The sequence below is a fragment of the Anas acuta genome, chromosome 7 (genome assembly GCF_963932015.1).
Source record: "Anas acuta chromosome 7, bAnaAcu1.1, whole genome shotgun sequence".
Taxonomy (NCBI): Eukaryota; Metazoa; Chordata; class Aves; order Anseriformes; family Anatidae; genus Anas; species Anas acuta.
This window is the reverse complement of record NC_088985.1, coordinates 25,691,196-25,706,899: the sequence shown is the minus strand read 5'-3', so window position 1 is coordinate 25,706,899 and position 15,704 is coordinate 25,691,196. Positions and strand designations below refer to the sequence as shown.

The 15,704-nt window shown below is 45.5% G+C and overlaps 1 protein-coding gene across 6 annotated transcripts in view; it reads left to right on the top strand.

Moving 5' to 3' along the window:
• SH3PXD2A (SH3 and PX domains 2A) overlaps positions 1 to 15,704 on the top strand; it is a 232,090-nt gene that overhangs the window by 157,699 nt on the left and 58,687 nt on the right. For 5 of the 6 annotated variants that reach the window (XM_068688430.1, XM_068688429.1, XM_068688432.1 and 2 more), the window contains one exon: positions 559 to 690. In XM_068688430.1, the coding sequence (XP_068544531.1) occupies positions 559 to 690 (132 nt within the window). Of the gene's footprint in view, positions 1 to 14; positions 241 to 558; positions 691 to 15,704 lie in introns of those variants that run through there. The other variant, XM_068688433.1, reaches the window with a different exon arrangement.

Below are 15,704 nucleotides of genomic sequence, written 5' to 3'. Positions count from 1 at the left end.
CCCGCTCATGTGTTTCTATTTAAGGGCTGCAGTGCAGACGAATATGATTGGCATCTACAGCCCCCTCTTGACTTTCAGCTCAAGCCTTTAGAGTGGAGAAGGAGCTGAGACGCCAAGGGGAGAGCTGTTTTTTCTTTTGGTTTACTGGGGGGATGGCTCAGCTGTGGATTTATGCTGCTTCTGCCCAGGATTTTTCGCTCTGAATGGGAGCAAGGATTGTGGAAACCATGTTGGGAAGAGGTTTATTTTCAGAATCCATCATGAAACTTTGCAACTAATTCACTGTATTTTCAGCTCCTCTTCAAAAAAAAAATATTTTTTTTTCTTCCCCTTTTTCTTCTTCTTCTCTCCAATGTCCCTCTGTGCTGCTGGGTTGTGGGCCAGAGGAGGCTATTTCTATATGGCCAGCCATTTGGGGATATGCTGCGAGCCAAGGTTGTTTGCTGATTCGCTTGGCTCTGGTGACAACTTGGCCTGTCGTGAATCGGATGGACGGAGGTCGCTCTCGAGGAGCCATGGCTGGAAGCTGGCTTACGGCTTGCTTTTTCCCTTCCCCAGGTGCTGATGCTAGCTCTGAACCCATGATCCTGGAGCAATATGTGGTGGTGTCCAACTATGAGAAGCAGGAGAACTCTGAGATCAGCCTCCAGGCTGGAGAGGTCGTGGATGTCATAGAGAAAAACGAAAGTGGTAAGACAAGTTTGCTGCTTTTCTCTCTTCCAATGGTCGGATTTTTGCATGTGTTCCTCTCCTTTCGGTTTCTTCACCGCGACTTGCAGCCGTACATTAGCTCCATCTGGTACAGTTACTATGTCTGGCTGAGGATGTTGAAGTTTCTCGATGTTGATTTGGGCTGGAGGCCAAATGTTGCCTTCTACTGTAAGAATGTTTCATAGGTTTTGTGCGCTAATTAGCCAAAGTACACTAATGGAAAACGAAGGTGAGGGAGAGAAGGATCTGCAGCTAATGAAGCTGATGTGTAGTAGATGATATCGTTGCCATGCTGTCTCTTCAAGTCTCTGTCAGCGTTTCCATTACTAACTCCCTTTTTGGAGGATTTATAGGTTGAGTGTTTAAAAATTGCTTCAGATGAAACTTGGCTTGACAGCGTAGCCCGTGGCCCAGAGCTCAGTAGGGAGGGGAGAGAATGTGCGTAGACAAATACGTGGCCATGCACGGCTTCAAAAACTTCTTGCAGAAGTGTTAATTGGGGAATTTTGAGGCGAGGAGGCAGAGCCTGTCCTGTAAAAGCGAGATGAAATCCCTCCTGCCATCCACTGAATAACCAGCTTGCACTTGGAAAATGAGCTTTTTGGCAAGTGTTGGCATAGATGTCCTTTGTGTATTTTAACTCTTGGATGCCTGCTAGCTTGGAATCTGCCTGAACAAATGCATGAGGCTGTGTTCATGTGAGTGGCTGGAGCGGGTTAGCAGCTGGTTTAAATAACTGCCTGTCTTCAGCAGCTCCCCCTCCACCCTCCAGCACTCCTTGTGTATTAATCCAGAGCAGTTGTCCAGGACTGTTTTCCAGCCCACTCGTGACTTGTGTGTCCTCATCCAGAGGAGCTGCTGGCACTTGGAGCCACTCGAGCAAAGGCTCCTGGTGTGTGGCTCCATGGCCGGCTGGCTCTGGAGCACACTGGCAGGGGAACCGGGACGCCCTGGTCCCAGCTCAAGTCCGTTTCCCAGTGCTCTGAGTCAGGTTATCCACAATGATGACCACACGTTATATTTATACCTTTTTTTTTCTTTTACTGAAGCGGTGATTTCTCTGCTGTATGAAAGCCTAATGCTTGCTTGGCTCAGGGCTGCAGGCAGTTGCTGGCCAGTGACTTGGTTTGGTGTCCAAAAGGAGAGTGTGTGGAAATGCACTGGCTAGCAGGAACAGAAATTCTTGTCTTCTGGGTATTGACTGTATCGCTTGCAAAACCAGTAGAAGCCAGAATGCTCATCTGCCCTGCTTTAAAGCCATCCCTGTGATTGTAAGGGGGAGGGGAAATATCTCAATTTCTTCTGGACTAGTGGACAAGCTTCCTCCCTTCCAAGCCTGAGGGTTCCTCGTTGTCAATAATGGGTGTCACTGCTGTCAGAACAAGCCTGGCTATTGTGGCAACTTATATTCGTATCCATGATATCCCTGGCTCTGATAATGGCTTATGGAGCCAAGGGAATTGGGTTGTTAAATAATGCAAGAAGTGTCTGAATTTCAAATTACAGCTCCCTTGTGTTTTCTTTTAATGTGGCCTCTCTGCCTTGCGCAGTTCACAGCATATTGTATTGAACCACATGACGTGGAGATACAAAAGGGTCTGAATTTAAGCAGTGGGCCCAGAAATGTGCCTCTTTTAAGAAAACATCCTTGAATTTGGATTACTGTCCTTGAGACAATATTCTGATGCTTAGCAGCTAGATCTCTTAATCTCCATGCAAACAAGAAGAGGGAGTATGGAGCACTGAATTCCATGTTAGGGTTCTGCCCATGTGAAAAAACATCACCAACTGGTGATGTACATCAAGCATCACTTGCTTTGGATGCTTCTCTAAACCGTTCTGGCAAGGAAACCGTGTTTTACTTTTTCCAAGAACAGTACTCTAAACATACACTCCAACTCTATCCTAGGTTAGGGATACCACAGGAATGACTTCAATACTTCAAATTCTTGTCTCTTCAGCTGAAGCTGTGAATGACATGTAATGGGTCTAGCTAAAGTTTTCTGAAGTGTAAGCTTTTGAAACTTGTAACTTACTGTTTGAATTTGGGCATCTGTTTAGTGTAGGCAAGCATGTCTAGAAGATGTGGTTATGAATTCTAAGAATATGGGAACACACTTTTTAAGAAAATATGATTATTGCACTATGCACGTGTGTGGCAATTCATTTTACTGTACAGTTATATCTAAGTGAGAAACTACAGCTGTTGATTGTATAAACTGGACTTTTTCCTCCTGATTTTGGCAAGCAGAGATGAAGGTGTTAAGTATGTCACTGCACCAGGGATGGTTTCTGCAATGAACCTCTGCCATGTACAGTCCACCAGGACAAGAGGGAATTATGACTAGATAGCCTGTAAGCTGCATGGCTGAAGTCCTGTTGGACTGGACAGTGTGCTTTGAGTGTGGTGGTTGTTCTGCTGGGCCAGTATCACAAGCTTCCCTGTATGTATACCTGCTTATAACATAGCGTATGTCTGGTTTGGTTTCTTTTTTTTTTTTTTAGCTGTACCTTGGGAAAGCTAAATAGGAAAAGGCACAGCTGACTGCTCGAGTTTTAAAAGCCTTGCCTGAATAGGGTTGCATGCCGATGCCTAGGGACGCTTTAATGGCTCTTTTGTTTCCCAGAGTGGGAGCTGCACAGCTTTGTAGGGAAGAAACACCTTGGCTTTACTGGCCAGATGGCCTTTACACAGGGAAGTTCAAAAGTTGTTTCCAAGCAGTGGTGCCTGTTTTGTGTCCTACTGGATGTTTTCTTCTCACTGCTTCCAGGGCATGAGCTAGTTACCATGTTTGTGTGCCTCCAAATTGTGTGTCCCCCCATGGAAAGAAGCACTTTGATGCTTTCAAAGGCTGGTGTGCAGGGCAGAAGTAGAGAGGAATAAAAAATCCTCTAGTGTTTGGTTCATTGAAGTCCTACCTAGTTATAGTCAGTTAGGTTAACTTCATCTTAAGTGTGTTGCACTTACTGCACAGCATTATTCAGTGTTGTTTTTGCCATGTAAGAGATGGGATTTGAAGCATGTTGCAGTTGGACATGAGCAAACCTATTTGGTAGGGCCTTGCCTCATACTTAATTTTCTCTGTCACTGAAGCAGAATTGTATAAGGGTGTCTTCATTACTGAGCCAGTGAGAGTTATGACTTGGACATCATTTGAAGCCGAAACTTCTGTTCGGTATTATGACTTTAAAAGCAAGGTCAGTGTAACATATGCGGTGAATAAATTCCGAAACCTTTCATCTTGGCTGTGGAGACCATGGGTCACTGTAACCTGGCTTGCTGCAGTTGCTGGAGAAGCAAATCTCACTGGACTGAAAGAAGTCTGTAGGATTTCTGTACTTCAGAACAAATGATTCAGTAACATACCAGCTCTCGGACTTTGAAAATAAGTTTTTGTAATAAATACCTACCTTGGCTCAACAGAAGTTGTCCTTCAGATCTTCCTCTGAATTCTGGTTATACAAGTGGAAGGCCCACATGGTGCCTGATGTGTCTGAGGGATCTTTGTTTTTTTCTCCCGTCAGCTGAGGCAAGAAAAGCTGCATATAGCAGTGGTTACAAATGCATCAAGAGAAAAATGGACGTTTACATTCTTTCCAGATAGCATCCGGGAACAGGCTGCAGTTACGGGGTCTGTTTCTGCCTGAAGCGACTCATTTGTTTAAATGCACTGTGCAGGCAACCTGCACTGGCTGATGCTATCTAAACATCTCCGAGCAGCTTCAGAAGAATAATGTGAATAGCTGACCTGAGTCTCGTCTGTCCAGCAAACTTGCTTCTTGAAAACCTTAACTGAAAAAGCCTTGTGGAGTGTTTTGATGATACGTATTTGTGCTGCAGCAATGAAATGTGACTTTAAAGCAGGAATCCAAAGCAGATTTCTTTAAGGTAGAAGGGGGAGGGAACTGGGCCCAAGCAACTCCTTCTCTGCCAAGTTTTGCGTGGATGTGGCTTGAAACGGTCAAGTTATGAACTGTGGCAGCAGTGTTTGCAATGGAAAACCTGACAGACGGGGAAGTCTCAGCACGCTCCTGAGCACCTCGGCCTCCGCCATTGCTCTTCCCTCACAGCCCTGAGAGCTGCCTCTGTGGTGGGGGAATGGAGGGGTGGCGTTTTCAGCAGGGCCGCAGCCATTTCCTTTGCAATCACATAACTGCAGACCAATTTCTGATATTATATCACACACAATAAGTAAAACAAAGCTAATATAGCTTTGTTTTGACTTTCTTGGGACCCAGAGGGACCTCTGAGAAGGGAGGCCTGCTTGTCCTGTTTTGTGCTGGGATGTGGGACGCAGCACTACAGTGACACCGTAGGAAAGGCCTCTACTTCTTAGGGTGTCCTGGCTTAGGAGTCTTGGGACCTGCTGGTTGTCCCCAGTGTCATGAGGTTAGTGCCCACCTGGCAATGTGCTGTGTTACCCTGTGGTTTCACTTGTGCCACTCACTGGCTGCAGTGCTGACTGGGGAAGGGGACATAGAGAGGCCACAGCTCTCCTGTGACTGATTCCTGGGGGCGTGCTGGCTTCCTGATTGTCAGTTTCATTTTATTAGTTTGAAGGCTACATCCTACTCATTATTTTGAGGACTTCGTCCTACTCATGGGGAGCACTGCACCCTTTATTTGGAGGGTTTCTGGGGTTTAGTAACTGTTCTCATTTGGTACCAAGTAAAGCCAGGATTACTTCCATGATGAAATTCTGCATCTTGGCCAAAGTTGTGACCTTTAAAGTCATCTAAATAGAAACAGAAACATGTTTTTGGATTTGTTTTAACATCTTATGGATCAACCTTGCCTCTCTGCCATGCTTGCTTTCACAATTAGCATTATTTTCAGTCCCATGCTTTATGGTGCTTGTTTTCTTTTAATTCTATGAAGACAATTGTTCCTGTCTCACATCTGCTGTCTGCTGCCTTCCCCCTCTCTCTAGGATGTTACCATCTGCGTGCTCCCTCTTTTGTACTTGGGGGAAGCATGTTGCTATGTGCAATGGTAGCAAATCTGTGTTATCTTGCAAGTTGGCCAAAACACAGTGCACTTGTTTGTTCTAGCAGATAAGTGATAAGCGAGCAGTTTCCTGGGCTTCAAGCATGGGTACAGCTCTACACCAAATTGCGAATACCATTACTGTGTTTACTTATGAAGTATCAATAGCTGTGCATCCATTCCTTGCATGTGTTACCACACACAGTATGCCTAATTGCCAACATCACGCTTTATTTCAGGTGCAATTGTGTGTGCTGGCTTTCTCTGCAAAGCTTTTGTGTTTTTTGTTGTTTTTTTTTTTTTTTCTTACTGGGTGTTTCAAGAGAGCATGGTCCAGCAGATGTGACTCAGGACTTACTTTCTGTTTGTATATCCAGCCCTGACCTGCTGTTTGATCTGAGAAAACTACTTCAGTTCTTTGCGTTTCCACTTCTTCCCAGCATGGCTGTGTATTTGAATTGCAAACTTTAAGAGACCACAGTTGTGATATAAAAAGTAAATACTGCCTAGAATGACAGGCCATCCTTGAGCTGTGCCTGGAATGTTAGGAGGAGAAATCAAACACTTGGGTAGGTCAAATACTTTTCCTAGCACTGGTGGTTTTGCCCAAGAAGACGTGTTTAGGTGAGCAGCCAACACTAAATACCTAGGACAGCTTGTGCAACTACTCCCGTGTGCACTGATATTCATAGTTCTGTAATTCCTAGAGCTGAGTGTAAGGACGGATCACCCCAAACCCCTTTATCAGAAAGTGAAGGCTGCGACAGTGAAGTCCAGCATCTTCTTCTGAACTCACTGCTGCCTTGCTCCCTGCCTCTCTGGGCCTGTCACCAGCCCTGCAGTGAAGGATACTTGATCCACTTATGAATCAGTTCCTGTCCTGCCGTGGTTTTCTGCCCAGTGTGTGTGTACTAAGGCAGACAAACACAGGCCATCTAAGGAGGCAGGGTGGGTGAGGAGGAATGTTTGGCTAGAAGTTACTGGAAAGTTGTTTAAAATCCTAAAAAACAGCTTTTGTAGAAGCTTTCCCTCCAAAAAGGGACAATGCTGGCAAAGCATAGATGCTTTTTTTCCTTCAGACACTCACAGCTCCATGGCTGGAGAAAGATTTCTCTGTGCTGGCGGAGTTTCAGAGCTGTCTGTGTTGGGTAAGGATGCTCAGTGGCACTCGCTTGTCTCATTGTAGCAGTGTCTCTGACTCTGTCTTCAGGCTCCTTGGAGTTGGTGATAGAAGCTGGTTGTTCTCCTGTTTTGTTTTGCAGCCGTGTAAGCAAAGCAAATTCGGTGTGTTTGGTGGGATTTATTTTAAGCTTTCACTGTCTGGAAGCTGGCGTCTGTGGAGGGAGCCTGGATGCCTTGTTTTAAAGTCCTCAATGAAAATGAGGTCAATGGAGTATCGGTAGGATGGGCAGGAACAGCCCATCAGGACTGATCCAGGCTCTCTGACTCCAGAGGAAGCCTGAGCTTGGAGCAGAGAGGTAAAACTGGATGGGTTGACTTGCTCTAGCCAAGTTCTCACTGGAGATCCGCTCCTTTCTGGGAACAGTGTGGCTGACCAACCCTGCAAAACAGGCACTCCCTCTTCCAGCGGCCTGTTTGCAAAATATTGAATGGACGGGGAGAGAGTTTACGCTCTCACCAGAAACTGCCAGGTCAGCAGGAGATGAGGAGGAGCCCTCCTTCCTCTGCTTTTGCCCCTGGGAGCCTGAGGGTGGGGTGACACTGTCTAATGACTTTAGCAGCTGTACTACGCTGGAAGCAGCCCTTGACAGCCTACCCTGACCTTTCTGGTGATTCTGTTTTGTAAGCTATTTTCTAACCTCTTCTCTTGCTGTTTATTTTCTCCCTTTTTCCCTAGACTGATTTGCTTTTTAAATGTCTCTGCAAGGGTAAGAAGGTGGTAGCTGCTTTCCTTTTCTGACTGTTCAACGTTCAGCAGTCAAGGGATCTTGGTATAGATCAAGCCCTAATTCAAGCTTTGTGGGCATGGTAAATCCACATTAAATTCTCAAAGGAAGAATGCTGCAATGTTTCTGAAGCAGTTACTGCCAAGCTGTGGTTCAAGGATGCTGTGTACATGTGCTTGAACAATAGGCTATTTGGGGCTGATGTTTCTAAACCTGCCCATTGCTCGAGCACCAAACCACTTTGAAGTCTGTATTTTGGGTGTGTGCAGGGGGAAGGCTGTGAACTGACTCACAGGAGAGAAGGTGAAACCTGCTTGTCTGCCTGAAAAAAGGATCAGAAATGAGAGAGAGTTTCTGTGAGGTCTTGCTCTTAGTCGTGTCCAAAATTCCTTGCCCTTACCAAGAAGGAAACTCTGCAGAGCATGAAGAACACCAGCATCTCGGCTGAGGTTGGGAGGTTGCTGTATGAAATGTTTGAATTATGGATGTGTTGTAATATTCATGCTGCTGTCTCGTGGTGTCTAAATATCTTTCTTCTGCTCTACTTAGAAACCTACATGGCAAGTGTTGTGCGTTTCTGAGTTTAAGAGCTTGGAAGGGAATTTGCTATGCTGGAAGCAAAGCAGGGCTGTTAATGCTCTGGTTTCCAGAGCTGTGTGCTGTCACTGTGGGAAATGAAGTTGTTTTCCATTGCTGCCTCTGAGATACCTGTGTTTTTGGGACTCTGCAGAGGGATTAAGTGGGCTCCTACTTTTCTGCTGGAATACTTGTTCAGCCCTGTGACAAGACGTTGTCCCTTTTAATTGTACTGTGATGTTTCCATCTCTACTGGGAATCCATTCTTCATTTTGTGGACACATCATTTGTGCAGCCGTGACTTGCAGTGTGCCCTTGCTCTTCCAAGCACACTTCTTCAAAGTGACCAACTCTCTTTGAACACTTGAAATACAGCCGCCTGGTACCTCCATGCCTTCTGCAACGCCTACCTCTTCCGGAGCTTTCAGGGGACACCTCCACACTGCTCTGGATCACTGCTAGCAGGGAGGTTTTGTTTGATGGGATGGAGGGATTGATTCATGGCTTGCTATTTGGGCCCCACTTGAGTTGGGAACAGCTCAATGTCAAACCGAAGTCAGCCTCAGCACATTTGTAAAGCCTCGCTAATGGTTGGCTAGTACTGCTGCTTCCTCATGTTTATCATGGAGGCTTTCAGTGCAGTAAGGAGTTAATGACTATTTTCCAAGTTATGCTGCCCCATTTAATTTTCCTATGGAAGGAAAAACGTGATTAACGAGTAATAGGGACACAAGATGTCATAAGGTCATACTACTACAAAACATCTCCTCTTTAATTCCATTTCAGATCCTATCTATGTAAAGCTGGCTTTTAAGTGGTGTCTTTTTTTTTTTTAAGGAACCTCTCTCCAGATAGAGACACAACAAAAATGAGCTTTCAATTTGAAATCATTCTTACAGAGTATATTTTCTTCAAATGCCTTGGGCAGTAGTACGTGGTTTATTTGCACGTTTTTGTCCAGTTTCCATTGTATTTCCATTGTTTTTCTTAATCTTGGGCAAGTGGTATTCTGGCAGAGCAAGCTTAGTTAGGCTTTTTTTTTTCCCTTTTATGTAGCCATCTGAAGTCCAACCACTTTAACTTATTTATTCATTGGCATTTTCTTTAGCTGATGTCATGTCTCCGTTGGACAGTTCTCCCACCCTCAAAATTTCTCTAAGCTGTGGGGAAATGTTACTGCTGTGAGTAGGAAGTATTTAGGTACCTGAAAATATGCATCTACAGAGCTGGCTTTTTAGCCTCTGCTGTCCTCTAAGCATCCTCTTGAAGTCAATGTGTTCCCTTTTAAACTTCCCTCCACCTGGCTTGATGTAGAACAAAATTCTACCCGTCTAGGGTTCTGCATTTCTCTAATCTCTCAAGAAATTGGAATTGAAGTCAAGGCAGAGCATTTCCTCTGCCTTGAAACACCCAGCCTGCTTGCAGGGGCACACAGGCAGTCTTGAAAGAGGTCCTACAAGGTTACCAGGTCAGCGAGTAGGGACACTTGTTTGCAAACAAGGAGGAGCATAGTTCAAAGCAGGGGAAAAGTCAATGTCAGCCTTTGGAAAGATTGTTTCCTGGCTGCAGCTGCTCTCACTTCCCCATATTCAAGGGAGTGAAACCCTTGAGAAGCTCTCTAGGAGCAGAGAGGGAACGAGCCTGTCTGGGCTTTGTTTAGTAGGTGTAGGCACGAAATCTGTTCTGGCGCTTCTGAGACTGCCCTGCGAGTCTGGCTGCCTTGGGAGAGGATGGGAAGTGACTACCGAAACCACGGACTCTGTCCCTTATTTCTCCATAAAGACAATTTAGCCTTGGAGGAACAGGGTGTGTCTAAGCATGGAGAAGGTGTGACAAAAAGCAATGCTGCCTTTAAGTTTGCTGTGCAGCACAGCCAGGTACTCCTGAGCAGTGCTTTCTCTCCCAGACCTCTGAAAACTTAAATCCTGAAGTTTCCAGCTGCCTGTGAGTTCCCTCCTCTTTCCCTTCCCCTCTAATCCTGCCGTGCCGAGCCTTTATACTCAGGCAGATGGTTAAAATCGTTCTGTTTCCACTGTATACCCTGCTTGGAGCCCGGGATGGCAGGCTGGAAAGGAAAAAATTTTACACAGCATCCCTGATTGGAGCCTTCACTCATTACCGCCTCTGTTTATGCAGTCACTGCCAGTTTGGGGACCCTGAAACCTGCCCCAAGAAAATGTTTCCAAGGAAAATCTGCTTTTCATATTAGAATGCATAAACTTTCTAATGATTGGGTTTCCTATATCAGCCAAATAGGTCACCAGCTCAGCACTGCTGCAAGAAACTACCTGGGGCCAAGAAGATACAAGGCTCTTATGGAAACCGTCCCATCGGTCCCACAGTTGCCTTGTGGGCTACGTTCCTTGGGATGTGGCTGCATTAAAAAAAAAAAACCTTCAGAATTGGTTTTATAGCTGTCTGTTACATCAGTTTCTTTTCAGAAAGCAGGTCACTGAAATAACTTTAAATAAGCCCCTAAAACAGTAAACTTAATAGATGGTGACTGAGGTCCTCTGCCCTTTGTTCTACTTAATCAAGAGAGCAATTATACACAAAGGCTTTGGCTCTTGTGGTGACTTTCAAGCCTGTTTTTTTCAAAGTAAGCAAAAGCCTGATGGTGCGTTTTTGTTGTGTCAGATGAGGACAAGATTAATAAAGGATGGAAGAGATTTTTTTTTCCCCAAGCTGCACAGCAAATAAGCAGTTCTAATAATACTTTGGCAGTAACATGGAAGCTGTAATCATTAGCAGACGCCTTTCAGTTACAACCAGCAGCGTAGCTCCTTACTTTTGGTTTTCATGTTAAAAAGAGTTCAGTTTCCCCACAAACCAATGTTTTTGTCCATCTTCAGATGAAGCAAAACCTATAAAAGTAATCATCTTGCTTCGGACTTCCATAATACAGCCAGATACGGGGGGTACGGCGGGGGGTGGCTTGAGAGCGGGGTGTCTATCTTCCTTTCTGCCCCTCAGGCAGGAACATCAGACTTTCCAGCATTCCTGATGGAGGCTATTTTTTGGTTGAGAGATGTTGGCTCATGGCTGGATTAACTGAAGTAGTTCTGGAAGGCGCAGGGGATGAGAGGGGCTCTGCTGGATCTCTGTTTTACTGGCTGGCTTCTCTTTACTATTTTTATTGGCAGGTTTGGTTTTCTGTATCTTGATACTGTGTGACTTCATCTGAAAGTTTCACATGCAATGGGACATCACTTTATTATTTCAAATGAAACTGGACTGTAGTTATATTGGCAGCATAGCTGAACTTCAACGTGGTGATAATGCCAAGTGTTTCCCAGCCCTTGCTTGAGTCCATATCTTCTATTTCTCCCCGCAATGCAAATGTGTGCTGGAGAGCCCCCAGCTTGTTGCTTTTGAAAGTTGTTTTAATTCTGTTTGCAGAATCGCCTCCCGCTGCTTTTTTCCCCTCTCACGTTGCACACACATCCCCCTTTCTGCTCAGTGTGCTGCTAGGATGAGAGCGTCTCCTACAGCAGTCGGAGGGGCAGCGCTGGATACACTCGTGCTGCAGACCTAGCCTTGGTGAGCTGTGCTTTGCTCCCATGTGATCCAGCTGGCGTGTGTTTGCTTAAGAATCCCAGGCTGGTTTGGTGCTTGGATAAAAGAAAATAAGCTGCTGCATTTGTGTGATTTGCAGCAGCTTGACTAGTTAGGCTAACACTGGCAGGCACTGCCTGACAAGAGTAAGATAACACTTTTGTGACTTGATTTCAGGCACTGCACTGACTTCAGAACAGTGAACATGTGTGCAGGTGAAATCTGTCCTTAAAGGACAATAGCTCTTAAGGACGCTGCATACAAAACAAAATTGCCTGAATTTCTTGGAGAGACTTGATGCATTTGTCTGACCTGAGTATACCTGGAGATTTGGGATGGGTAATGTGAACCTTTTGGGAATCTGTCACTGAGCAGTTGAAACCCTAGGCTTAAACTTGTTTCCAGGGCACTGAAGAAATTGGCTACCACTTTGAAGTCTGTATTTTGGGTGTGTTGGGGGGAAGACTGAACTGACTCACAGGAGGGAAGGTGAAGCTCGCTCGTCTGCCTGAAAACTGGATCAGAAATGTGAGAGGCAGTTTCTTTGAGGTCTTGTTCTTAGCAGTGCCTGAAATTCCTTGCCCTTACCAAAAGGAAGCTCTGCAGAGTATGAAGAACCAAAATTACAGGATGGGTGTAGTTTCAGGATGATCTTGCAAGTGATTCTCCTGTTTCAAGTAGATCTTCTGTAACCAGAATGTCCTTGAATAAAAGCAGAATGACCAGAAATGGGATGCTATTTCTGTCACCAGGCAAATGGGACAACTAAACCCTATAGAAAGTGGCTCTTGTTCCTCCTGACTTACAGCAAGCAGAGCTGGTTCCTGAACCAGCTACAAGTTAAATTATACACTTGGCCATTCCAGACATCTTTGGTGTATTTTTGGAGCAGACTGTGCACTTCCTGGGCTTTCAGCCTGTTAATTTTAAAATAGGAAATGAGCCTCTCGGGGTTGGTATGTGAACCCTTCACTCAACTGAGGAATGGGAAGTTAAGCATCTCTCAAAAGCACCCAGGTTTGAGAACCAACCACATGAAAGGGCATTGCCCTTCCTACCCTGCTCCAAGGGGTGGCCCTTGCAAACAACCCTAAACAGAAACCCCCATCAGTGAGCATACTCCCAGCAGAATGTGTGTGTGGGAACTGGGAGACCGGGTGGTTCTGGGGATGCTTTGTGAGATCCTTGCTGACACTGGTTTAAATTTGGCTTGGGTTAACAGGAATGGTTCAGTGGCATTTGAGGGAAATTGGTTTTGGTTTCAGGGAAACTGCCATTATAGATGAGATGGAGCCGCCCTGTGCAGTGCTGTGCATTCCTTCTTTGCCTCTTGTTTAATCAGACTCCTGAGTAGACCATCTGGCTGGCCCCAGGTAAACTTGGTAAAAACTTGACCAGCACAGGAGGGGAGGCCTGAGGTGAGCATAACCGGAGTGTTCAGGGGGATTAGTGACTTCTTGGTGCCACTTATTCTGTGGCTTTTCTTGTTCCTTTCCACTGATATCCCCTGCATGTTTTGCAGAGTTTCCTATGATAAATGCTTTTTGATCTTATTTTTTTTTTTTTTTTTTTGGATAGCTAAAGCTTCTGCTAATTTTTGCCTGTCAGGAGTACATTTTGATCTCAGGAAACATAACGCAGCACATTCCCCAGTGCAGGAAACCAAAATGCTGCATTTCTGCAGGACTGAAGCTTTGCCTTAATCAACCTCGACAGCGTGATGCTGAGGCATTTTTCTGTAGCTGCCTCTGGGCTGTGCATTCATCACGTCCTGGTGGATGGACCAGAGCTGCACTTATAAGGTAGAGCCCTGGAGTCAGACCATCCACTGGTACTGGTGTTTTTCTTGCAAGCGAGTTGGCAAGAAAGAGCCTCAATTGCTGTAGTTGAGCACTGACCTAGATTGGTAAAAGCAGTCGTCACTTCAGAAGGCAGACTTCACAACTGCAGTCTCCCCCATTCAACTGGAGCCATGAACGAGGTCAGAACTGCTCATCTTTGACTTTGAAGCTGAACAGCAACTCTTCCTGGGAGAACATAGACTTGTAAGGGCTGTTTTCTGGAAATAGCAAAGTTGCACCAAATTCTTCACCTGTGGGCAATGCTCATACTTCAGACAGACCCCAACAGACCCCTTCCATTGGTGATACAACAAACAGCCTAGGGAGAATGGCTGAAGAGCCCCCGAGGTGGCACAGCTCATGGTGTGGAACAACTTGGCTGCTTTTACTTCTGTGGTGTGTGCTCCTCTGCAGGGTATCGGTAGTCTCAGCAGTATCCCCTTTCATAGCGAGTCCTTCACTCGTCTTTGGGGAGTAGGGGGAGAATATCTGTGTGAACAATCCCCTGCTTTCCCCCTCTGAGATCTTTAAAGTGGGATAAAATAACACACGGGAGTGATTCATCCCATAGGCTGCGCTGATGATCCCATGCAGTTGATGGGAGCAGTATGTGGCCAATGTCTTTGAAAACATTCCACGTACATTAGTTACAGGAGGTGCCTTGTGAAAGACAAAACCTTCAAAACTGGCTTCTTTCTGCATGTCTTCTCAAATGTGTCACTTTTACGCACCCCATTCTGTGCTAATTAACTTGTTTCCTTTGCTCTGCAGTGTTTGTTTTTATTGAGGAGGCGGAAGATCAGTCATGTAACTGGTTATGTTTTTCATTTCTTTCTCTGCTTTTTTTTGATGCTTTACATTCAGGGAAGCCAATGCACAGGAGCTGCCTGTGACTTGTAGAGATTTGTTAGTGCATGGATGTGACCAAGAGCTTTGCTCAAGTTGGCAAATGGTTCCTGATCATCACAGTTCTCATAACAGGGTGCCCAGCAGAGCTTTGTGTGCTCCTCTCCATCTCTAGATATAGAATCACAAAATGATTTGGGCTGGAAGGGACCTTAAAGACCATCTTGTTCCAACCCCTTTGCCATGAGCAGGGACACCTTCCACTAGAGCAAGCTGCTCAAAGCCCCATCCAGCCTAGCCTTGGACACTTCCATGGTCATGTCAGGCTTTTGTGTTTTGCTGGATGTGTACAGCATCACAATCTTCCTCAAAACAGCAGAGCTGTGCCTCCTGTCACCGAGTCATGACAGGATATTGCTTTGGGATGGCACGTAGGGCCACAAGCTTTGTGATTCAAAACCAGTGGGCACATGACTGGACCTAGCTCCATTCACTGACAGCTCATGAAATTTGTGATGCTGTAGTAGCCAGGAAGCTCCTGAGTGCGTAGGAGGCTGACTGCCGTTACGCAGTCACTCTGTTTTGTTTCTCTGTTATCCGGGGCTGGAGAGCTTGGAAGTGGATGCTGGCAGAAACGAAACCTTCTCACAAGACTCTTACTTTGTGCTTGGAGAACTGAAGTCACATTGTGAAGTCTAAATCCGTAGTGGAATTTGATGGCGTTGATTTAAGGGGCCCAAAAAGCTATGCCAGAAGTACTTTTTAAAAATAAAAATGCAAGGTGTTGACTAGTCAAGAAATGTTGAGACATTAGTGGAGTCTTGTGAGCAAGTGCTTTCAATTTGTATTTGGATGTTTGTCTGTCCTCTTCTGCTTCAAAGCCAGTTGCATCTTGTAGGTGGAATTTTGCCCCAAACTGTTCAGAATTCACCATCTGATGGGTGGTAGAAGGCGATAAGAGGCAGAGGACTTTATGGTGTGATCACGTAGGGGCTGCAGAACAGGCGGCAGTGAGAATTTGCCATTTCTGCTCAAAAACGGTTTCTGAATAGGTGGCAGAGGCTCTGGAAAATCCAAGTGGAGTTTCTTGTGGAAATCAGGAGCAGGCCTGGGGTGAAACGTGAGCTGAGTGCTCAGCCTCCCTTTATACAACTGGCATATTTTGGAACTTGACACGAGGTTACCTCTTCCCAACACATCCTTTCTCTGCAGCAGGAGATCCTCGGTGGTAGGAATATGATCAGAGTTTGCTCCAGTTTGTTTGTGTTGTGTTTTTTTTGG